The sequence below is a fragment of the Electrona antarctica genome, assembly GCF_951216825.1.
Source record: "Electrona antarctica genome assembly, chromosome: 23".
Classification (NCBI taxonomy): Eukaryota; Metazoa; Chordata; class Actinopteri; order Myctophiformes; family Myctophidae; genus Electrona; species Electrona antarctica.
Genome location: NC_136804.1, coordinates 13,867,051 through 13,893,143, shown reverse-complemented (window position 1 = coordinate 13,893,143; position 26,093 = coordinate 13,867,051). Strand labels below are relative to the sequence as shown.

Here is a 26,093-nt window from a genome sequence, read left to right as displayed (position 1 = left end):
TCTTATACATTACATTAAACATCATCATACATTACTTGCTCAGCCAATCAAATCATCCCATTCCACGCTACCAACACAAACACAACTTAGTCGATTAGCTAAGTTTAAGTACTAAATGACTTGTTGCCATGTCGCTGCTTGTGTGAACACAGCATATACTGTACACGCATTCCGTTCACTGAGGAGAGAGGAAGACCCTCTTTATATTGAAGACATGACCCCACGACTCTCTGTACCTATAACCTGTGTTTAAGGCTTACTGCTGTTGTCGCTATGACACCGGACTGCCCCCACAGGAATCAATAACAGGTCTGCCTACAGGTCCATCTACCGAACTCCCCAACTAGCCATGATGTGAATAGCAGGCCATGTATGTGTTCCGAACTTCCGAGTCACCTTGACTGTTCGACAGGGTGTCTTCAACAGGGGGTACAGGTCCCCTAGGGGCCCCAGAGTTACTATAGGGGCTGCCGACAATCGTTATGTGATAGGATTTATTTTTTACATTAACCACTCTTTTTTACATTAACCACCTAGCATCACTATTCTGAGGATAGTGATGAGGATTTGGTGTAGAGGGGAAAACAGACCCAGTAGAGTGAAAGGTGACGTTTACTAAGTATCTGAAATAGGCAAAATAACATGAATCCAATCCAACACAGACAAGTCTATGAAGCCATCTATTGAATCTATGAAAACGAACTGTCTGCTTGACTTTCAGAACATTCTCCAGACAGCTGGCACGAGGAGAGTGAGATTATTGATAAAGAATGAGAGCTGTTGAGTTATTGCGCAATAATATGCACTAATAAGTTAGGTGTGTGCGTGCGTGCATGTGTGCGCGCGCGTGTGTGTTGGGGGGGGCTGTATTTAAGCATGCATAACACACGCTTCTTCAAAGCAGGGCGAATGAAAAAAGGAATTAGGGGCTTAATCCTTGTGCAGACTTCAGCGAGAGGAAATGGAAGAAGAGATTGAGAGAGTGAGAGAGAGTCCCGAGATCGTCTGAAATTGTCCTCGTCATTTCATGCATCTGCAACAAAACTAATTTATTGCTCGTCATGCTCAGCTTGGCACAAAGAGCCTGGAGGCAGTCAGTGGTGCATCACAGAGAGAGGTTTATGTGTTACTGTATACAGTACATGCCACTGGTTATACTGTGTATTGCAGCCATGGCTCAATATGAATCACAGGAGTATAGCGCCTACTATGGAGTATGGACCTAAGGAATATTTATATGCTATGTTGATGAATTGAATACAATATAGGACCACGATGGAAATAAGTCCCCGGGACTTTTTTGTGTTATCCTTTTAGCTTTCAATGTCTTACTGTACGACATTTTCAGACTAATAAAGTATTCAATCAATCAAAATCTTAAGTAGGGGGGGGGGGGGGGGGACTTGTCTGGCCCCGTCGGTATCAAGGGTCATTCTAATGTCAAACATTCCAGTAGCTTTATTCTGTTCACACACACACACACACACACACACACACACACACACACACACACACACACACACACACACACACACACACACACACACACACACACACACACACACACACACACACACACACACACACACACACACACACACACACACACACACACACACACACACACACACCTGGCAGAAGGAGATAGAAGAACTGCAGGCAGAGGCAGCCAGCACTGTTGCCAGATCTTGCGAGAGGAATAAGCAAGCAGGTCTATGAAAACAAGCCCAAAAGAAATTTGGAAAACATTTGGAACTATTTGAAATAACCATCACAACACGTCGCGATCAGTGTTCTGTTGTATTGGTGATTTTATCGTTGGTGGGTGTGGGATCACACGCATGTCGCTTAACACCTGCACTACAGGAGTTACACATATCAAGGGTCACACAATAGACCCTTGATATGCATCCAGGCTTATTCCTATGTTCATTCACACTGGTGTGACACTCGGCAGCCTTTGGAAACCTCGTGGAGGTGGAAACTTAAGGTTGTTTTTAATCACATGCATGTGTGTTGGGGCACGGCATGGTACCGTGTGCAATGACCAATGCAACACTGGTCACGGTGCGACACGTTGAGAGCTTGTAAATCAGCTATTTTCGTAAGAAAATCTGGAAAAAGGTGATACGTTTTTAAATAAATAAACGTTAACAACACAAATCTGTGTATTATTATTGGTATTATTATTATTATTTTTATTTTTTTGTTGGGGGGGGGGGGGGGGGGGGGGGGGTACTTGACTTAAACAACATTAGGAAACAAGCTGCAAGCCCCCCTGCAACCCAATATTTACAAGCATGAGCTTTACAGAAAAATCAAGCCCAAAACCTAGGTCGCTTGCTATAAGCAGACATGGCAACACTGGCCGAGAGAAAGGAGATGAAAAGGTAATGTGCAGAGAGAAGAGAAAGCGAGAGGGTGAAAATAGAAGTGTTGAGACAAGAGTGTGATGTATAGTACGAACATGTTCTGGCCTTCATTATGGAGACACGTGACGCTCTAATAGGACTCATGGCTGCCAAGATGAAAAAAGACATTTCATGTGAAGAAAAAGTGTTTTTTTACATGCGCTGCGCGCACACACGCATGCACGCTTGTGTTACTATACTTGTGAGGACTTCAATGTTTTAGGATGGCACTTTTTATAAATGCTATTTTTGAACGGTGGGCACACCGTCTCTAATGAGCAGCTATGTGTGTCTGTCCGTATGTCATTATTTAAAGATCTCTGTGGGCCTGAAAGTGTTTTATTGTATTTGTGCAACATGGACATTATTTTTGAATAAACGTATAATCGATATATCAATATATATATATATATCGTGATACATATCTACCATGAGATTGCAAGCAATATCCACCACTAATATATAAAATATATTGTTCCTCTAGTAACAATACAAAGTATAGTTCCACCGCTCAGTTTGCACGGGTGTGATTTTTACTTTTGCCACGTTGAGTGCATGTTTTGCCACATTGTGAGGACCAGGAAAATGCATGGATTAAAGCAAAATAAAATCTCACATATGTGGTAGTATTTGGAAGTAATCTGTTATAATTATGGTGTTTTGGTATAGCCCTACAGCCAACCAGTTGAACAAATTGCAGATTGATGCTAAAGTAGTACGTAAGTGCACGCACACACATGCACGCACGCACGCACGCACGCACGCACGCACCCCTTCTTTTCTAGAACGCATCATACACATGCTGAGAACAAAGGTTCTTATTAACTCGGGGCTGCCGTGACGCGTATTGATTTCTTGCCGTAAGAATTCAATGCCGTCTATTGTTTTGAGAGATCCTCGCTTCAGATGATCCCCCCCTCCGCCCCCCCCTCCCCGTCATCATCCCAACGCACATCAATATGCGGCTCTCTGGTGCGTATCAAAGGGTTAATTACATGCTTGTAAGCAATTACTATCTTATTGTAGCGCGAAACGCCCCTCCTTTAAATTGAAGTCGAGATCAAAGTCGCCCAGAAGCCCATCAGTCACTGATATGTTCTCCCAGCGTTGTCGTGTCAAACTCCAAACATGACAGGACATATAGACCCTCCAATCTCATAGAAAAAGGCCTGGAAGAATTCACAGAACCACACTTGAACCCTATAGTGAGTGTGACCCCATTCTGAGGAGGAATATTCTGCAAGAAATGTCATATACAAGCTCACAACAACACGTCGCAACATGATGTGTTCATGTGAGCTTGTAGCTCGACTATATCGGTGAAGACATTCGTTGTAGAGGGGAGCACTAGACCAGTGGTTCCCAAAGTGGGGTCCGGGGACCCCCAGGGGTCCTTGAAGGAGTTCCAGGGGGTCCCCCCAGCTAAATGATAGTTTGGAACCAAATGAACCCGTATATGGGTCTGTAACTCTGAGAGTGTACAAATGGAACCAAATGGACCTGATTTGGTTCCATTTTGTACACCAAATCTTTGTGTGATAGGAACCTTTATTTGCATTAACCACTTGAACCCCAGCATCCCCATTCTGGGGGGAACTTTAGCCAAAAATAGCAGATCTACAAGCTCCAACTGGTAGATCGGCTATTTACGGCAAAGAGGTTTGTTTGGTGTAGAGGAAAAAAGAGCAGACCAAGTAGAGGTCAGGTCAGAATTTTAAAGTATTGAAGGTTTAAGTGGTTAAATATCTGAAAATACACTTTAACAAGAATCCTAAATGACAGACATTGCTGTCAAAGACGTCTATAAAGCTGAATCTATCTATGAAAAGTTTTAATCTGTGATATATAGGCCTACAATATGTCAGGGGTTCCCAAACTTTGGTGCATGCACCCCTTGTGGTGCGAATTCCCTCTAGGGGTGCGTGACATGAAAAGGGTAATGGCGGTTATTTAGCACAAACGGCAAAATCCGGTAAAGCACTGTTGTAAAGAGATGTATAGAGCAGCTGTGGGACTATACAGCAGCTGTATGTCTCTCAGTGCAGTGACATTCTGTGATTGATTGATGATTATTTGCCATAATCATATAATTTTTTTAATCATTTTTGGCCAAATACAACGAGACTTAGCGTTGGAGGGTGCGTCAGCTAGGTCAGGAGGTAACAGGGGGTGCACGGCCACAATTGTTTGCGGACCGCTGCAATATGTAGTGGGAGGGTCCCTGCTTCATCTCTCTCTCAGCTAAGCGGCCCTTGGCCTGAAAAAGGGTTAAAGACCCTGTCACCCTGGTCTAGAGAGAGTTTAAGTGTTTCTTTAACACGCTACAGGTGCAAAATCAACAAACGCAACGACACAATGATGCTGCGCTAAAATTGCGTCTATTTTCGGCTTATATGATATTTTTGTGCTGAGCGCAAACGGGAGAGGGAAAAACTAAGCATAGGGTTTAAGCAGGCCTAATAATAATGATAACGATAACATCGACGTGAAGAAGAGATTCCATTTCATATTATTATCCCATGGGGTATTTCAGACTGTGTCCCAAAGTATGAGAAAACACAACGGCGCTGGCTGTCCGTTATAGTAGCAGGAACAGTTGGTGACAGATGATTGGCCATCATCAATGTGGTGTCTGGTGGCAGGAAGGGGGGGGGGGTCATAATTGGACACCCGCCCGTGTCTGCTAGTCCTGAGCCCGAGGGTGTGTGTGTGTGCGTGCGTGCGTGTGTGTGATCAAGCAGGGGACATTGCACCCTGGGGGAGAGAAAGAGAGAGAGAACAAACAGAGAGCTCCATTCAGGTTCCATGTACAGACACATCATTCAGCCTGACATGACGACGCGTCTCCAAGACACGCACGTAGCAGCTTGATAGTCAGTGTGTGTGTGTGTGTATGCACACGCACACACAGTCGCGCATGTGCCCAGTCCAATATCCAATGGATTAAAGTGAAATAAAATGTTTTCAGTGATATCGTTCCTGCTGTTCAAAATACCTGGTGAACAAGAGCTTGTAGATGGGCTATATTGTTGGTGTGCAACATGCTTTCATATAAGGCTTCTATGGAATGCAAATGGCTGAAATCAGTCATGGCGACTGAGAACTTTAATCTATGCACACACAGACAAATACTGTCCGGTGAAACTAGCTAATTTCTACCACAACATGACATTCATTGGCCACACAGACATGAGCTGGGTGATATTGAACATGAACATGTACAGTATTATGGTGTGTGAACTTGTAGATTGGCTATTTTAGAACACTGGAGCCTGTGTCCCTTTTATGCCCATATATGGAGTTCTTTGTCAGGCATGCCCAAATATGGAGTCTATGCAGACGTCAGAACATCATAGTGATGTCATAACAGGCCAGCTGCATATATGGCGATCTAGGGGTGATCAGGTGTGATCAATCGGCTCATTTGGTCCCTGTCCAGAGCCTGTGGTGCCCGTTGTGCACTGGCCTACTTGGAACGATGCAAGTTGGAAATGCATGCCCCACCCAGTTATTATGTCTGTGTCCCTTTTATGGCCATATATGGAGTTCTTTGTAAGGCATTCCCAAATATGGAGTCTATGCAGATGTCAGAATGATGTCAGAACATGCCAGCTCCAGGCCAGCTCCATATATGGACCCTGGGCAGGGGCCCTGTCCAGAGCCCGGGCAGAGGCCTTTTTGGGGTGGTTCTGGACAACCGTTGGTCGGACCGACTCGACACCGGCCACTGCACCCTGCGGGGGTGTGGAACACGTGTGTCGAATTTGAAGCCGTTGGGGCGAACGGTTCTCAAGTTGCATGGATTGAACACAGACAGACAGATGCACAGAGACTTTGTGCATTTATAGATAGAATAGACAATTGTGCACGACACGTATACCATATATATTTATGATATCCAATGTATCGCAAATGAAATATCTCACAATAGACATTCATATCACTGTAAAGTATCCATAACCCTCCATTCCTCCCCCCTCCTTGATTTGTATTCATTCACAAGTCCTCTCATTGATGGGGTCACGTTGCATAGATTCTGCAGTGTAGCGTATATTCTCTTCTCAGGAGCAACAGCACACCCAGCAAACGTAATAATAAATGTGCTCTGCCAAGGTTGGAGTGAGAGTTTATCCATTAGCCAGCCATAATATTGACAAGGCCAGCGCACTCCCTGACTCCAAACTGCAAGCGCTCGTATAGCCGAAACAGACAGGAAGGAATTGTGTCAATGAGAGGCTGCTAACAGCACCATAAACACCGCTGTCCGTTCCAAGTTCTAGTACTACGGAACAACCTTGATGGACGTACAGCATGCATGGGCCGGGGCCCACATGAGGGCCCCACCTTCACTTAATGCGGCCCACAGGTTAGTAGCAGAATACTGAGATATTATTGATTATTTGATTTCAGCTGTTACAATTCCAAACATGCAAACATGACCCGCTTTAATTACTTCAGCCTATATTAGTAGCTTAATTAGTATTAAAATGCTACTGTCTTTTTACGTCCAATGTATTTGTATTTAGTTCATAAAGTCAACATAACTAATAACTATAACTAAATGCATTTGAAATTAAATAAAATGTTACGTTTCAGGATTCCAATTCAAAAATAGCCAAAAATAATTCAAGATTTAAATTAGAATATAGCAAACTAGAAAAAGTGCCCTTCTGGGCACAGGTCTCCACCAGGAGGATAGGACTGTGTGAGATGTTTGGCAAAATGTTTAGGAGTAATATAAACATGTTTTTTTGTTTGTTAGTTTTTTGCAATTTTCTTCATTTTGTTGAGGAAATGCAGAGTGCCTGGTGGCACTATAATAGGCCAATGTGAAAAGGGTGCCATTTCTTCATACGCCTTTGATGGCAATTGGATGATTTGAGGCATTTATTTCCAAAAATCAACCTGTTGGTGGTGCTATAACAGGCCAATGTGAAAAGGGTGGGATATATTCCTCAGCCTAGTAAGAAAATGTGTGAAAGATTTCACGTAAATTGCATGCTGCGTTCATGATTTGAGGCTTTTGTTCAAAACGGGGCAATCTTGCAAACTGTGAAAGCCAATTATAGCCAATTAGGATGGAATATGAAATATCGGACAGATCTGACTTGAGCACATGAGATTTGTGAGATTTTTGGACAGAATCTGGAGGAGTAATATCAAAAAATGTGTGTTACAAAAGTCGGCCTCCTGGTGGCGCTATAAAAGGCAGATGCGGAAAATGCAGGTCAAAGATTTGTCCTTGGCCTCTAGGGAGTGTGCATGCAACGTTTCACGCAGATCGGTGCAGTTTTAGGTAAAAAATTTGAAAAGCTGCCTCATGGTGGCGCTATAACAGGCCGTTCTGGAAAATGTGGGGCAGAGGTTCATCGTTGGCATCCAGGGAGTGTGTGTGCAAAGTTTGGCATCGACCGGGTTAACGGTGCCGGAGATTAGCTGGTAACGGACGGACGGAAGGACGGACGGACGGAAGGACGGACGGACGGACGGACGGACACACACACGGACGGAGTGCAAAACATACTCTCTCCCCATGCCTTCGGCCTGGTGGAGACAAAAATAGCTGATCTACAATTCACACACAATTTTTTGCTACGACAGTAATATGCAATGTGGCCCTCTGGACTGAGTGTGGAACTATAGTGGAACAAAGTTGCCCACCCCTGACGACGTACAGCACCCAGGGAGGGAGGGAGGGAGAGATGGACAGACAGACAGACAGACAGACAGACAGACAGACAGACAGACAGACAGACAGACAGACAGACAGACAGACAGACAGACACTACAGACAAAACAAACGCACACTGCACTGAACTGAACTGGATTAAGGCGAGAGAGACCAAAAGGAAAGGATCGGATTATCAAACTGCAGCAGGATTAAATGTTTTCCCCCTCGAGACTTGCGACAGAGGGAGCATGCACACGCGTCACACACACGTACAGTATGTGTGTCAGTGTGACAAGACATACAGTAGGGTTGGGATCCTTTAGGATTTTAACGATTCCGGTTCCTTAACAGTCCGATCTCTTTAACGATTCCTAGAAGGTTCCAAATGTTACCAATACAGGTCTGAGGTTGGACCAGTTCAGTTATTTTTTCCCCCACCTAATGTTGAACCAGTTCAGAGTGTTTCCACTGAAGAGGGATCGGTTCAGAGCCCTTAAAGTTGGTTTGGAACTGAAGAAATGGCCGCCCGGTTGCGTGAAAGCACCAAGAATGTAGAACGGAACCACTCACTCACTCACTCACTCACTCACTCACTCACTCACTCACTCACACACACACACACACACTCACTCACTCACTCACTCACTCACTCACTCACTCACTCACTCACTCACTCACACACACACACACACACACACACACACACACACACACACACACACACACACACACACACACACACACACACACACACACACACACACACACACACACACACACACACACACACACACACACACACACACACACACACACACACACACACACACACACACACACACACACACACACACACACACACACACACACACACACACGACTAGGAGGGTCCAACAATGACAAGACCATGAATAGACATTCTATGATTCCAGTCAGCCAGCCACGGCAAGGCAGGCATCATAGCATTATGGACCAACCAGAAACCCAACAGGTGAGAAACCTTACCCCCACCCCCACTCGACTGCCAGCTGCTCCACGTTACCTTACCATCCCTGCACACAACAAACAAATCATCGCTGTCCAGTAAAAAAAATACCTCTTACAGTATCGCCATAATTTAACTATTTGTGCTGAAACTTGATCATACACATACTACCACAGAAAAGCATCAAAAGTAGCAGATCTGCTACTTTTGCCATTTTTTGAAATGTGAATGAAAAACAACATAATAAAAGTTGTGGGCATGAGGTTTCCAGAGGTTTCCAGAGGATAATTATGTGACATCTAATGAAACAACATTGTCAATATTACTGTGCTTTGATATGTGGGTCCCACCCCCCCATGTAGGTGCATAATAAACCATGTAGGTGCATAAATATGGCAACAGCACACATAACACCACAGCACGTTCACTGTTCAAACCAATTAGCCATTGATGTCAGTGTGGGAGAACCGGTAGTGTTTAAAGTATAGGCTACGCACACGCACGCACACACACACACACACTGCATTACACAGACCGCCGGCGCACTGCAATACACACACACACACACACACACACACCAATGCTGCAATACACGGACCAATGCATTCACAGTTTCACACTGCACTGTCCCCTATGGTTTCTTTACAACAAAGCACAGCCCTCCCTTTTGGCACGCACGCACGCACGCGTATTACAAGTAGTAATCATTATGGTTATAAGGTAACACTTGGCATGAAACACACATATGGGTGTAGATTACACATACATGCGACGTGATATCATATCACATATGGTATAGTTAGTTGGGTGGGTGAGACTGAATTGATGCATTGAGGGAGGCTGGGCTGCAGGTGGATGGAGGGGGTGGGTGGGGGTAGACAGAGAGAGAGGGAGGGGGGGGGGGGGCTCACAGCGCGCAGCAGCGTGACTGCATGCCGTACAGCTCTGCATTTTGTATATAGGCTGAAGCAGCTGCTTCTTCTGTGAACCAGTGAGGGAGGGACGGGAGGGAGGGAGGATTGGGCGAGCCCGAGAGAGAGAGAGCGGGTGAGAGAGCGAGAGCAAGGGAGCGGAAAGAGTGAGTGTGTGAAGCCGCATTTGGGAGTCAAGGAGCTGTACATGGCACTACACCGCAGCACTACACACAGAGCTGTCGCACCACTCAGTACTTTGGCCCACGGAGCACGGCTAACATCCCTTTATACGTCAACACTCCACTCGGCCCCATCCCTTTATATAGGCTACCACAGTGGTTCTCAATGATTGACCGACCCAAAATAATCATATTTGACCTGTGGATCCCCACAAAATAATCATATTATTTCCACCCTGACAAGCACTTGTAATGTAGGAGTTGCATTCAAAGTTGTTTGTTCGGTTCCACAGGTAAATATTGTGAAAATAGCAGATAAGCTCACACAATGCCTCGCGTTGATATGTGGGGGGACCCCTGGGAACCCCCTCAATCAAGGACCCCCCTGGGGTCCCCCGCTTTGAGAACCAGCACCTTACGAGTTAATTTAGTACGCTATACATAGCCTATAGACACACACTGGTAAATTGGTGACAAAGGGAATGTGATAGCAGCGAAATCCATCTGAAAAGATGGGTTATAAATCAGGGACGGAGTGAACTCTCATTACCAATGAACGATAAAACATTGTGGATCACTATGTCTTTGGCATTTCCTCGCAAATGTGTTTCTTTGCCGATCACCGTAGAGACTAGAGTGGCCAACACAGAGCATCTCTGATTGTTGCCATTGTGCAGCAGATGAAGATCAAGGAGACTGACTGTAGCCTATAGCGACGTAAACGGACAATGAAACGTGTGCGCATAATATCGACTTGCATTAAGTTGTCTTATAACATAACCATGTGTTTTCACATCAATGGTGATAATTTAACTTTACAAAAGTTTAACAAAATTGGTATAGTAATTCGAGTTTCGCATAAAAATAAAGCTTTGCCCATATTATGAATATTTCACGTATATTTAGCTATAGTATAGGGCGGCCTACTGGATGGAGCTAAAGCCCATTAGCTCTCAATAAATTGATTTTCACACCAAGAACTGCATTGTCCCTTTACAGTTGCTAAAACCCTGCATTGTTGCCAGACAACCTAATCTTTTTCCATTTTGAAAATAAAGAGGAAAAAAAGATATATAAATAAACAAAATTACATTTGATTCACTTAGTTTGAAAAGCCATGGATATGAGAGAAACTACATAGCATCATAATAACCATATAGTTATAGTCAAGCGTTATACAGAGCTCCAGACAGTCTGCAGAAGGGGCCAGCCACTAGCCAGCGACCCCAGTCAGCATGCACGGCACTCCGGGGAGGAGAGGTGCCATCTCTACAGTTTACGGTTCCACTCTACTAGGACACTACAATAGCAGAACCCACAACCAAACGAAATTTCAAGGACCATCCATAACTCTGAGAAATGGAACCAAAGGGACCTGTGAGGGTCCACTTAGTTCCATTTCCTACACTCTCAGAGTTACAGACCTGTAAGGGTCCACTTAGAACCCCCCTCAAGTAACCCGGACTTGATCAAATACATCTATGATAGTCTTCTGTTGATCCAAAGCTAAACCTCTCCTATTAAAAGCTGGGGTGTGAAGCCAATGTTTTATCTAAAATGCCACGTAAATTCCACCACTATGCATCCACCCAAGCCAACAATCTAGCCTAGGGTCTATCTATACCTTCACACAGAGAGAGAGAGTTGAACTCCAAGACGATTATCAACTCCAATTATGGACGCACGGGTTTCATCTCACTGAGAAGAGGAGGATGACGGAAGGGCAACAATGTGAAGCGTAGAAAGCACCCCGGAGAACAACACATAGGCTACTGTGTGTGGAGAGAGACTACATGCTATACTGATGAGAGAACATCAGTAGCATCAGGGGGGGGGGGGGGGGGGGTGTCCTTGAGTCTAGGGTTGGGATCCTTATTTTAGGATTTTTGTCCCTAAAAGTGAGGTACAGTACCTGAGGAGGGGTGTTGCAAATGGACCCTTAAATAAGGTCTGTAATTCTGAGAGTGTACCAAATGGAACCAAATGGACCCGTTTTGTACACTGGGTTTCTTTTAGAGAAGATTCCGATCCGGTTCCGTTTCCCAGCCCTATACTACTGCCATGGTGGTGGTGCAGACTGCAGAGCTGTTACGACAGAACAGGTGCAACGACCAACACGCCTCCCCTCCGTTTCACCTGGGCTGGATCCACTCACACACTGCTGCAGTGGATCCCCCGGCCGGATCAGTCCATAGCCTACTACTACTAGCTACTACTACTATACCCTGACCAGATTAAACCCCAATAATAAAACACCTCAAATGCAACGCGTTCAATCTGTGATCTATGGATCCTCCTTACCTGGGAAAGGAACGCAGATCTCTCTCACTTCAGCAGCTGCAGTCGCTGCATCGACACTGCGGATATAAGAGAGGCACACGTTTCAGAGGCACCAAAAAAATCCCCAACTCCGTTTGGTTTAGGTAGCCTACTCCCTCCAAAAAAATATATAGTATGCGACACGCGTAAACCCCCAAAAAATAAATGCCTTTTTGTGTCGTGAATGATAATAATCCAAACGATGTTGTCAGAGAAGAAACACCACCATCGGGGGCTGCTGGGGGGGGGGTCCACTTGGTTTTAAATAAATCCCCCACGTTTTAGTTCACCGCGGAGCGACGAGGATGAGGCGATGAATCCTCTTGGAAATAGCAGAAGACTCCCGATAACATTCTGCTCCACCCGATGATCAGCGGGACCCTCTTAAGCAACTATGCCGATCCGAGCGCCCTGAAAGCCGGCACACTACTACAGTCAGAGCAGCACCTCGACCCATGCCATCCCATCCCAGGCCGGGGGGAACCGACGCACTTCTTGGGGGTCTGTACGAAATCAACGCCCGCTTTGACTGTATAGGATTCCGCAGGAGGCTGGCTGTCCAGGCTGTGTGTGTGCGTGCCGTGCGTCGCGTGTGTGCGTGGAGGAGAGGAGAGAGAGAGCGGGCTGCTGGTGGTGATGCGAGTCGGTGCGGCGCTCCTGCTGTACTGAAGAGAGAGAGAGAGAGGCGGTGTAAGGTGCTGCGGCGAGAGAGAGAGAGAGAGAGAGAGAGAGAGAGAGAGTTTGCGGCTCCGCAGTTGGATACTGGGGCAGCCGGGATGGATGACTATTTGGAGTCCGTGGCTCTTTCTTTTTTCGGGGTGCAAGAGGCAACCGTCTTGTTTTACACACAGGACCCCTGCTGTGAGCCTGTGACAGATCGGGTCTGCATGGGGTGGAAGCCAAGGGGTAGCGTAGAGAGGAGGCTGGGAATATTGGGCTAATTGTAAGAGAAAGGCAAAAAAATCCCTGCAAGCGATTCCGGGGCGCAGCGCCTTTTGAATAAGATTGTGCGGGGATATAAGTATTTTTCTATGTTTATGTAATGCATTCATTGGATTTGGCGAAGGACGCGTGAGCCCGGGGGAGAGTCTCTCTCTCTCTCTCTCTCTCTGGCTGTGATTGATTGGGACTATATTTTAACACAGATCTACAAGCTCACAAGCATTGCAAAGGGTTTGGTAGAGCGAAACAAAGAGCAGACCAATTAAGTACCGAGTGAAAGGTCAGGTTTACAAAGTATTACATTAGTACACATTTAATACAATATGTAGTGGGGGGGGGTCCCTGCTTCATCTCTCTCAGCTTGAGTCAGCTAATTAAGGGGTCCTGACGTTGAAAACCCCATGCATTAAAAAAACTCCTGGGTGTTGGTTGGTGGTACGTGGTGTACAAATGGGATGAAAATGGACTCGTCGTCGGTGGGTGCTCATCATAGGTCCCAAGACCCATGATGATACTCCCCTGCGTACCACTGGGAGTTATAAATAGGACTTAGTTATGCAAGCGTTCGTGTTATTTTGTCCATGATGGGGTCGAAAGAAATGATCCCATCACCGGATTCGAATGCAATATCACAGGATCATTTGAAGACTGGATTAGACAGCATGCATCATTATACGACTCTTGCAGCATACTTATGGGGGGATTACAATCTGCATTTCTGCTCTTTGATGCTCTTTTACCAGCTAATAGAGAGAGCCCTTCCCCCGCACTTTTTATGCAATTAATATTCTAATAGACTATAATTATGTAATCCGTGTTTTAAATGAGAAGGGCCTGTGTTGCAGCAGTGCTTGAATCTTCAAAACGAAAAGAATGGATTATAGGCTACTTGATGACCAAATGCATGCATAAATAAATAAATACAATTCTGATTTTTAAAATGACGTTTCAACTTAAAATTGCAGCATATCAAGCGGCCCCAAAATATGAATTTCTAGAACAGATTACATGTTGACACTCAATTTAATTAGTCGAGTTAATCAATGTATTTATAAAGTATACATTTATCAGGTCAAGCGGTTGGCTAATCTGGTGGTATGTTTAAGGAAGAAAGGGGAAGGTTGTTTGTCAATGAAAGCAACAAAATGAAACGTGTGCACGTGTGTGTGTGTGTGTGTGTGTGTGTGTGTGTGTGTGTGTGTGTGTGTGTGTGTGTGTGTGTGTGTGCGCGCGCGCGCGTGTGTGTATGCGTGTGTGTGTGTGTGTGTGTGTGTGTGTGTGTGTGTTTTTCCTGGCTGCTGCTTCTATGCTAGACGCAGCTCTTTTCACTTTGAATCACTGCATCATAGCACCACCTACAGGCGGTGGTGGACACATTAGGCAGCACTTCAGTCAAAGTAGCTACCGTAATACTCCTGGTCAGATTTCTCAGTCAAATTTGTACTTGAGTACTTGCATTCGAAAACAACAATACAAGTATAAAACTACAGCAAGCAGCTCTATATTCCTAAAATAATTAATAACGTTAGAATAGAAACATCTTGAGAACCTAACACAGTAGTGGGCTACTATAGTATAATGTACACACACACACACACACACACACACACACTCACCGTTGAAATGTTTCAGCAACATTGTTTGTCACAACGCCATGCCGCCACGCAACGATGTCAGAAACGCCAGAAAGCATCTTCAGGAGGTAAATAAATCACTTCGCTCACAGTGAATTAAAGAGTCATAATTTTGGTCAAAGTCTGTAGGCCTAATGTATGTAAACAAGGCATCACAACAGCAAGTGACGGGAGCTGAAACCTTTGATTGCGGTGATTCTGTGCAGCTGTGCAGGATTAGGCCTATAATATGCCACCTGTAGTCATTTAAACCTCTTTCTTTCAATGCTAGAAACTCCATGTTCTCACTCTCTCTCTCTCTCTGTGTGTAAACACCGGAACATAACTGCTCAAACCGCGCGCGGAACAGACTCTGCCCAAGAGCCAATCAGAACACACAATGTCCAGGTCTCAGGTAAGTTGAGGTAACACTGTAGTTGGGCATAGGTTGGCACTTGTTTCCACTCGTTGTGTGTGTGTGTGTGTGTGTGTGTGTGTGTGTGTGAGTGTGTGTGTGTGTGTGTGTGTGTGTGTATCTTAGCCGTGGGCCATGACAAAGCTCTGTTTCTGTATTTGACCTGAATGTATTGTGCTTGTATGCTAGATGTTGTTCTGAGTTGCTCATGATACTTTGCAATATAATTGTTTCATATGTCCACTTTGCCCAGTGCTATTTGTATCTGTTTATTCAGAGATACATATTTGACTTGCTTTGCAATGTAGCCTGTAGTGTAGCCTATCTATACTTGGCCTTGAAATATATCGTCATTCATATGGTCTATCTAATGTCAGATGTTAATATTATCCCATTTCTGTGCTTGTTTGTAGAAACCATGACCTCCAGTCCCGGCGCCTCCAGTCCCGGCGGCTCCAGTCCCAGCTCCTCCAGTCCCGGTGCATGTGTCGCCTCCAGTCCCCTGGGTGGTCCCAACCACCTAGTCACCCACTGCACCTGTGTCGTCCTTCGTTCCTGACTGGGGCGGCCAGTTCCGCTCCTATCCAGCCTCTAGGCCATCTGCCTGAGGTAACTCCCCGTCACCAGCCCAAAGATCTGGTCAACATGGGGCGGCCGGATGCCTCCCTTCACCAGCCCCAGGTTTGTGTTCCATGGGGTGGCCGACTGTCCCTCTTCCCAGACCACGTCTGACCCTGAACTGCCACCTCGACAGCATCAAAGACAATTCTCTTTATTCACAGTAGCTGAGCTACTGTGGAGGCGGCTGTTGTGAATTTTCTCCATGCTGTCTAAGGGCGCGTTCGAAAACAACCACGAAAGTCTAATTTTACCGCTTTCCTCGCAACAACAAAGCTGCTGCTCTCCAAATCTGGCTGTGACAGGCCGTCTCCCCCACACGGAATACTATCGCCATTTTATTTCATTGTGTCAACTAAATCCTCATTAATGCAAACTAGATTCAACATACTCAAGCCTGCAAACATTCTAAATATGCCCCCGAAATATTTGACTGAGCAAATGACTGTTGACTGTTACCACCTTCAATAATAATAGTCTTTATTGTCTCCACATCATATTTTTTTTTGTCATGGACACTTGTACAAAACATTAATAATTCTACTCGAGTTGGAAGCATTAAGACCCATTTTAACCCTCAATGGCTTCCTTTCTGAAAAATAACGTCATTGTAAAAAGATTCACGCGTTTAGATATTCTATTTACAATGAGATGCGGGCGGGAGCTGGTGCCACTTGGACCCGGACGTAACTACAAAATGATGTCGGACTTAAATACTGAATACAGCAACTCACTCCACAGCCCTCACTTGGTGCACAGCAGTCACTCGGTCAACACCACTCACTTCTCTGCAGCCTTCACCTGCTGCTCTCTGTTCAGCCTGATGAAGTCTCTATATCGATGAGGTTTCACACTGCACTCTGTGAACACGCGACCCTCAATGCTGTTAAAGATCACCGCCAGAGATCTGGGCAGGAGGCCCAAATCACTGTCTGGACCTACAAACGTGAAGTCTTCCCTGCGTTGGTGACACCGTAGGTGAACACCAACGAGTTGTGTCTGTCCAGGAACTCTCTGACGAGGTGCCGCGCCGTCCACTCAAACATCTGCTTTAAAACCAGTGTCCAATTCTCGGGTACACCTGAAGGTGTTCCTTCTCCACCTCAACGGGATTCCGTTTGTCTATGGCGTTCGAGTCATAGAACAGATTTTTCCGGAGGTCGCCAATGTCGATACGCCCTGTATGATCTGGCTTTCCAGCGAAACATGATTCTGCATCATCTTGAGAGTTGAAACGGGTCCAATCATTTTCAGTAAAACATTGAAAATATTCTACGGTTTGTTGTGGTGGAGCAGTGTTAATTTAGTCGACTAAGACTAAGTCGACTAAGGTTTTTCAGAAGACTAAATGGGACTAGAGACTAAGGGCCCTATTATGCGTGTCTTAAGTACCAGGTCTTATGACTTAACTTAAGACCTGGAGGCGTGGTCAATGCTGTTTGGCCACTCAGAATAGCCAAATGGCATTGATCACGCCTCCAGGTCTTAAGTTAAGTAATAAGACCTGGTACTTAAGACATGCATAATAGGGCCCTAAGGGCAGTATTATGTATTTTACATTTGAGAATGATCTGTTCTTTTCATTGATTCTGTACAGAGTAGCAGACGTAGCTCACCATAGCATTGTTTTGTTTGTGATATTAAATACTTTATTTATGTCTTGATGCTAAGAGCAGAGATTTTGTAGTACACACTAAGGCATTGTACTTTGTAGCCTAGCCCTAGCAGTTTTACAAACAGAAGTATGTACTTGCTGTATTTAGTCTACTGTAGGTACAACAGCATTATTACAGCCAAGATGTTTTGTTCATTCTTTTGAGAATTGCACTTTTCCTTTTTGATTTTGCACAGACAGTAGAAGACAATAACTTGTTCAGACTTCAGAATATGTTTTCCGTGGATCTATTGTAGATCAGCTTGCCTTGAATTAGTAGCAATTTGCAACTCTAGATTTTTTATATAATGGGATGAATCTAGAGTTGCAATACCCATTGACTCCCCATTCATCCAATTTGCTTTTGCGATCTGCTTGTATGAAACAACGTTAAACTCACCAACATTGCAGCTGTAGGGAAAACTTGAATTATCCTCTTTCAATCTGCCAAGCTTTTGTTTCATAAAAATGCACAGTAGACATGTTATGAGCTTTTACTTTTACGATTTTACTGTTATGCCACCAAAATGTGGAATATGCCCTACCACAAGCCATCAAAAAGTGACTCCCCACCCTCCCGTAAAACTGCCATAAAAGTACAATCGGTACAATAAAAGTTTGTGGTAGCTTGCCAATAGTAATGACCCCCTCACTGTTTCACTGTAAATATACTTGTACTGCTCCTATAGTATTGATGATCTCTTGTATAGTATTGTATATGACTTGATTAATTGAATACACAGGAGAACAAGCGCATCAGGCTCTTTTTAGTATTATTGTATAACTATGCCTCTGTACCTTTTGCAAACTGTTAATACAGTATTCAATCAGAAAAAATATAGTTACCCCCTTTAGTGTGGGTGTGCAATATGTGTCCAAATCTCTATGACAATATGTGTCCAAATCTCTATGACAATATGTGTCCAAATCTCTGTGACATGTCATTAATTCAAGCGTGTTTGAAAATCCATGAAGTCCCATTTATTCCACTTTGGTCAAGCTGTCACTGACTCCAGAGGTGATCCCACGGACCAATTAGAAAGATACACACAGAATGGAGACGCATTGACCCACACTGGGTTCATTTAACGATTCAAACACACCAAGACATCTATACGCAACAGTCTGTGGACCTATCACATTTTAAAGGTTTGAAAGGAAGACACTCAAAGCATCACCAAGGTTGGAGGTAATCAAATGAATCCAGCGTGCAAACATTCACATTTCCTATTTGTAACATGTCCTTCTGTCTAACACCTGAGATTTGATCTTTTGTGTGCGTGTGCTTTTTGAACTGTTCATCAAATCAATAGCCCAGGTTGCAATCTACAAGGACAGTAGTCATCAGCCTTTGAAGGAATCGATCAAATGACCTTGTGGAATTACACAGAGGTCACTGAGGTGACACGTTTAAATGGAAATACATTTTCATAACATACAGTATTTTGACAGTTCAAAATGTATATTAAAACCCGGGGCTGATATTACAAATGGTGCATTTATATAGCGCCTTCATCCAAGGCGAAGGCGCCTTACATAGATTGCATATTGTGTTACATTCACCCATTCACCCACATTCATACACCGATGGCGGAGGAAAGGAAACCATGCGAGGCACCAACCTGCACATGGGGAGCAATTAGGGGTTCAGTGTCTTGCTCAAGGACACTTCGACACTAGCTGGTGGCCCGGGATTGAACTGGTTCCCAAGCAGCCACTCTATCCCTGAGTCACTGCTGCCCCAAATGGCTTTCAAACCAGTAGTTCTCAAAGTATTCCAAAAATCACACCCGTGTGCACTGCAGTGAGGGGCGCTCTTATCATCATACATCATCACATTCCGGCCAAACACAATTGGAGTCCTCACTTTTTATCCTCAAGTCCAATCCGGCTAATCACTTGTGGCATCCTCAATTTTCTGTCCTCAATACGCTCAGCCAATCAAATCATTGCTATGGGGTGCTCAGCCAATCAAATCATCGCTATGGGGTATACACAGCGATGATAGGTGGGGCTAGCGCCGCTCAAAAATGCACATACTGTAGGTACACAATGACCAGCACACCGTCATGCACATGCAATATGAACACTTTTAGACCTCCTTCAGGCATCTGACCGCAGTAGTTCTCACTTCTCAGACCTTTTCGTGCCAAGGACCCCAAATGTTTGTATTTGTACGCAAACCCCCATCTGAAAATGTTTTGTTTCAGGGACCCCCCAGAAGAGAAGATTTGTCTTAAAACAGCTCTGAAAAACGTATGTTGCTATATATATACTGTAGCGAAAATCAGATGCTTTCCTGGTTTTAATTAGTTCATATAAAATAATATTGTATTATTTTTAGGCGGGAATAACGTCCCAATGCTGTTCGTGAGAAAATGTCTCCTTTAAAAAATAAATCATCCAGTCTGTGTACAAACAATTATTTTTTAGTTTGCAGGCCATGATACAGTCTCTTATACTTATATCATAAACATTCTCAGTGTTAATTTAACTCTGAGAGTGTAAAAAAAATGGACATGGCATTTGGTCCGCCTGCCCCTCTGGAGAAAAGGGTTGCTGTCAGTATTTGGGGGGCTTTATTAGAATCCGCTGACCAATCTGACTCCAGCATTTGTCTTGCAAATGAGATGATGACTTATCGAGGCGACATGAATGGCTTTGATGAAGCCCCCTTTTGTACACAGTCAAGTGTGGGTGGGTGGGTGGAGGGGTGTGTGTGTGTGTGTGTGTGTGTGTGTGTGTGTGTGTGTGTGTGTGTGTGTGTTGTTGTTGTTGCCAGCTGGCACAGCGATATTCCGGCAGCTCCCTCTCTATCTGCCCATAGTGTGTGTGTGTGTGTGTGTGTGTGTGTGTGTGTGTGTGTGTGTGTGTGTGTGTGTGTGTGTGTGTGTGTGTGTGTGTGTGTGTGTGTGTGTGTGTGTGTGTGTGTGTGTGCGTGCGCGCGCGCGCGCATGCGCGTGTGTCAGCATTACCACTGTGTCCCTTTTTGAATTAACTCAGTGAACCCCTTTAAACACAGCTGTACATGGTTTATGTTAAGCCTGTGGGGATGCAAAGATCACCCCACAGTGGTACACTGTTCCCTGGGGTGACACACACACACACACACACACACACACACACACACACACACACAGTATCCACATAATAGACATTCATCACATTTCTCACATACAAATGTGTATGTTCATCTGCTTTAGGCTCATTTCTATCCCAGGAATGGTTGATATATATCGTCGCTGTCGGGCACTGATTTTTATTTATTTTTTAATGAATAAATGCTAAATGTCTGTGTGTGGGTTTTCTAAACATTAAACCAATGAAAAGTAATAAAAAGGGCTTCTGACTAACCCTCCTCCATTGGATCCTCAAACTGTCATTCAAATTCAAACCCTAACCCTAAGCCTAGGTTTGGTTCCGTCTGACTTTGTCATTCTAATCAGTGATGGACTGATCTATCTGCACATCAGTGGTCAAAAACCTAACTCCACTTGAGCTGTAGTTGGTAATTGGGTAAAGCAATGATAATATAATACAATGTATAAAGTTACCATACTTTGATGAGGCAGTATTGTGTTGTTTTAAAAACATGTTTAGATAAGTTTGGATAACTATAGTTGTTTTTTGCCCAACAGCAGAGATAAACAACACAACAATCAAACCATCAATCAACACCAACACGCACGCACGCACGCACTCACTCACGCACGCACGCACGCACGCACGCACGCACGCATGCACACACACACACACACACACACACACACACACACACACACACACACACACACACACACACACACACACACACACACACACACACACACACACACACACACACACACACACACACACACTAACACATAAAATAGAAGAACAGCACTTGGAAAATACAGAGTATAATAGCATAATTCCCCTTGGTGTGTGTTGGGCAAGGTCATCTCCATCTCGACAGATCTTGGTGTCACTGTTCGAGACCTCTTGGTGTCACTATGAGAGATAGATAGTGGGTAGAGAAAGACAGTGTTAGAGATATTGTTTAAGTATGTCTACAGTAGGCATATATTAACCGATACACCACAGTTGGGCTTGGAACATACAGTATTTGTTTTTTGTTTGAAACAAAGTTACTGAATATATTAGTCAGAAATGTAAACAGCACGTCGTACAGTACAAGCTAAAAGGGTAACACCAACAATTCCTGGGGACTTGTTTCCATTGTGGTCCTATGTATATTTAATGAATCAATATAGGATACAAAAATTACACCCTGTGAAAAGTGAGGGGCGCTCTTGTCGTTGTACATCATCCAATAAAAAATGAATATACTTCTTCATGAATTCATTTGTCAACTTGTTATTATTTTTTAACCATGATACAATGTTTAAAAAAAACTCATCTTTTCACCATGATAAGATGACAACTGAATTTATGTGATATATAAATAAGCCCCGAGCTGAATTAAAACAGTTGCACTGTGTTTAGAAAAGCTGATTTGCTCGTCCACATATGACGTAAATTCTCCATTCATTGTCAATGGCTTTACATGTTTGTGTTAGGACAAAATAGCCGATTTGTTCGTCTACATAATGACGTACATTTTCCTTTCATTGTCAATGGCATTTAATGTTTGTGTTAACACAAAAAGCTTAAGGCCCAGATGTTTTGGGAGGTCTGAAGCTTAATTTTTAGTGTGACAGATTGAGATGTGGGAGAACCGCGAGGTGCAAGCATAGTCAAAATGGCATTAAATGAGGGCTCCAGCAAGAGTCTTGAGAGCTCATTTTTTGTAGACAATTATCTACCCAAAACTCTTGTTCTTTGACTGACTTTCTTGATCACTTTTGATTCTCCTGCCAGTTAGTTGTCAAGAATACAGCCCAAATAGGTAAACTCTTCTTTGCTTGAGATTGCTATTGCCCACTATTGACCTCATTTGCATTTAACATTATTAAGGGGACCCAAAATTAACGGATTCAAGGTGTAATGACAGTTTGGTAGCAGAAAGCCAAGTACTGATTGTGTATTGTGTAAGTTCAGAACTGAGGGCTTCTTCAACTTGCAATGTTGTCCTCACCTGACACCAAGAGTGCTGAGTCGTCAGCGAACAAGAACAAATTACAGTTACAGGCTGCTTTCATGTCTAGTTAATGTATAGAAGGAACAGTAAGTCAATCCCTAGTGTTGCCTTCCATCCATCCATCCAACCAGCATTGTAAATAGGTTGTCAATTCACTGTCTGACTCCAGTAAATTCATTATAAATGACATTATTATTTGTGAGGCCCCCCTGAGAGAGAGAGAGTGTGTGTGTGTGTGTGTGTGTGTGTGTGTGTGTGTGTGTGTGTGTGTGTGTGTGTGTGTGTGTGTGTGTGTGTGTGTGTGTGTGTGTGTGTGTGTGTGTGTGTGTGTGTGTGTGTGTGTGTGTGTGTGTGTGTGTGTGTGTGTGCGCGCGTGCGTGTTTGTGTCATTCACCCCCGCACGTATCGTGTCCGCATCCAGCCTCCCTATCAGGCTAGCAGCTGCCTGTATGTCTGTCCATATATGTGTGTGTGTGCGTGCGTGCGTGCGTGCGTGCGTGCGTGCGTGCGTGCGTGCGTGCGTGTGTGCGCACACGTGCGTGTGTCAGGGCCAGGTGAGTCTGTGTTTTGCCAGCTGTCTCTCTAGAGAATCCAGGCTCACGTCCATGGAGATGGAGATCCATCCAAACAGCCCCCCCCATCACATGCAGTCAGACTCTCTCTGTCCCCCCCAGGACCGAAGTCCCTTCCTGGGGGATGGACCACGCTGCAGATGGTCAGGGGTTTGGGACCCAGGACAGGCACACTAAGCTACCACCTTACATGCAAAGTAGCAGAGCTAAACTGCAAGACTGACATCAAAAAGTAGGAAGCATAATTTTGCATTTTGTATTAGTTTTTGTTTTTTTCAAACACATTTGACAGAACACAAACACAAACAAATGAGTTACACACATAAAAACATGAGGACATGAGAGCAATGATGTCCACTTGTTCTGCTTACCTCTGAACAGATTTAGCCTCAAAGTGGATGATGAACAAAGGACTTCTTTAGTCTGAACTTTGGAACTCTGTAAATCCTTTTTGAAGGTAGCAACTCATATTCCTCATTCAGCTAGGGTTTTTGAAGTGCATTCCTAGACCTCAATATACTGTTATACAGTCTGTCTTTGAAGACTTTAAGGCAACAGACAAACATCCATACCAGATGGTACCACTGTACTGTGAACCACAGGAGCGGAAAACACACAAGAAGAATCTGTCTACTTGCACCAAAAGATGTTGGAGGGTGAAAGAAAGTTAATTCTTTAATTTGTTTTCCTACCATGCAACGGATTCAATGTGATCTTAAATATTGTAAAAATAGCCGGATTACAAGCTCCCAGCTCCTCGCACTGCGAGCCGTTGTTATTTTCACAACGTTTGCCTTTTTAATAGTTGACAATTTGGCCAGTGTGGTATTAAATAGGTCTTAAAAGTCCTTAAATTGTATCCTTTTAAATGTGCAGACACCCATATACACTTTACTGTATGTTGGTTTGGTGAGAAAACAATGTTGCACATTGTACTGTAGCTATAAACATGCCCTTTAATTAAACATAGATCTTCAAGACGCCCTGAGGGCGAGAAGTTTAGGGCGAGGTCGCGCTGAAACAACAGAGCTACCTGAAGAGGTATGACTGCTGTCCGGTGTCCTGTGCTGTAAAGAGTTTTGAAGCTAGAGTTGGAGATCTATCATTCTGGAGATCAATCATTCTGTTGAGCTGGTCGGGTCATCATTGTGATGTCAGAACATCATTGTGATGTCAGAACAGGCCAGCTCCAGATGAGGTCAGATCCATATACTGTATGGAATGAATTCTGTACTGGCCATATATGGAGCATGTCTTGATTGTACAGGGTTTGATGAGGTCAATCAACATATGGAATGAATTCTGTATTGATCATATAGCATCGAAGTCTACAATATCGGTAGAGGGCGCAGATCCGCGGGTTCATGTACTTTTTATTTGCATTGTAATCGCCTCATATAAGAACTGTTATAAAGTAACAAAATAAAATAAACAAATCATCCAGGCCGCTTCACTCATATGGATATGAAGAATCAACTGACTGAGAGAAAACGCTATTGTTACTGCTACTGAATTATCTTTTTCCCCGCTAGAAACAGACTGTATCATATATGAGTGACTGACTGTCGCAAACGATACAGAGACACCTCCCTGACAATAACGCAGAGACAGCTTGTTTATTTTTGGACCACTATGCTTATATGAAACGATTTAAAGATGAGCCCATGTTATTCTCGATAGAGAAATTACTTCCGTGAACCAGAGGAATCGAGGGGACGAGGGAGTGACGTCAGGACTTCAGCGCTTTATGGATCGTGTGATGAGGCGTGCCGCGTGACTGACTGACTGTCTGACTGTCTGTCTGTTTAGGATACCAACAGGTGAGAAAGTGGTGTTGTTGAGCTTCACACTGTGCACAGGTGCATGATGGGAAGCAGAGTTTTAGTGTAACACCAGTCTTTTTCAGCGTGTTTCAGAGTGTCTGTCTGTACAGGAGTTCAGTACAGAACATTTACAGTATAGTCCCACCGCTCACTTCACACAGGTGTGATTTATTCCCCTGGAAAGTCGCTTGTAAATATTGGTAGTGGGGGTTGCTTCTAAAGTGTTGCTGCTTATTTGGGCTTGTTTCTAAGTGTATTGGCTAAAAGAGTCAATCTGTTTGTCATGCTTAAAATCACTGTCCAATTTGAGGTTGGTGACCACCGGTTTTACTTTCATTCGTAATTTAGAAGGTTTTTGGCAATCCATGCCCAAGGATATAAACTCAAGAACACACATATACAGTAGTACAGAATGGAACCAACAACAGAGATCTTGATAAGCAACAATAATACTGTATATGAGAGGTGCAGGGGTTTGGAGTATAGTCAAAATGTGTCACCATGGATGTTATTGTTGTGTGGATTTAAAATTGATCGTTGTCTTCCAGAAAAGTCTAACGGAAGAGCTTCTAAGTACTGTAATTATGCATGCATGAATACATGTAATAAACATGCGGTGTCATTTCACTCTGCGATAGAGCGAGAGAGAGAGACACAGAGCGAGAGAGAGGCAGACAGACAGACTGAAAAGATTGGGGATCTGGGGATTGAGACACAGGGAAAGACACAGCGCTACATGTGTTATTGTGTAATGATGAAGAGTGAGACAGACAGACGATATATCATATTCCATGTCATGTATACAGGATACATATCACCAAATCATATTGCTATAATTCATCAATATTCCATCACTGCAGCTGAGAACATATGTGTGCAGACAGAACAAAATAT

At 44.0% G+C, this 26,093-nt stretch overlaps 2 protein-coding genes across 3 annotated transcripts in view; one reads left to right on the top strand and one right to left on the bottom strand.

Moving 5' to 3' along the window:
• plxna4 (plexin A4) overlaps nucleotides 1–15,400 on the bottom strand; it is a 300,862-nt gene extending 285,462 nt beyond the window's left edge. Inside the window, exons 1-2 of one of the 2 annotated variants that reach the window (XM_079493988.1) lie at nucleotides 15,038–15,400; nucleotides 12,462–12,517 (exon numbers count right to left, since the gene is read on the bottom strand). The gene's annotated coding sequence lies outside the window, so the exon portion shown is untranslated. The remainder of the gene's footprint in view (nucleotides 1–12,461; nucleotides 12,518–15,037) is intronic. The other variant, XM_079493989.1, reaches the window with a different exon arrangement.
• On the top strand, nucleotides 14,862–16,181 carry LOC306916191 (uncharacterized protein; the record flags this gene model as incomplete). The annotated part of the gene is made up of 3 exons (XM_079493998.1): nucleotides 14,862–15,123; nucleotides 15,405–15,449; nucleotides 15,863–16,181. The coding sequence occupies exons 1-3, from the start codon at nucleotides 15,092–15,094 to the stop codon at nucleotides 16,179–16,181; spliced, it is 396 nt and encodes a 131-aa protein (XP_079350124.1). The 5' UTR covers nucleotides 14,862–15,091.
• Nucleotides 16,182–26,093: the final 9,912 nt, after the last annotated feature.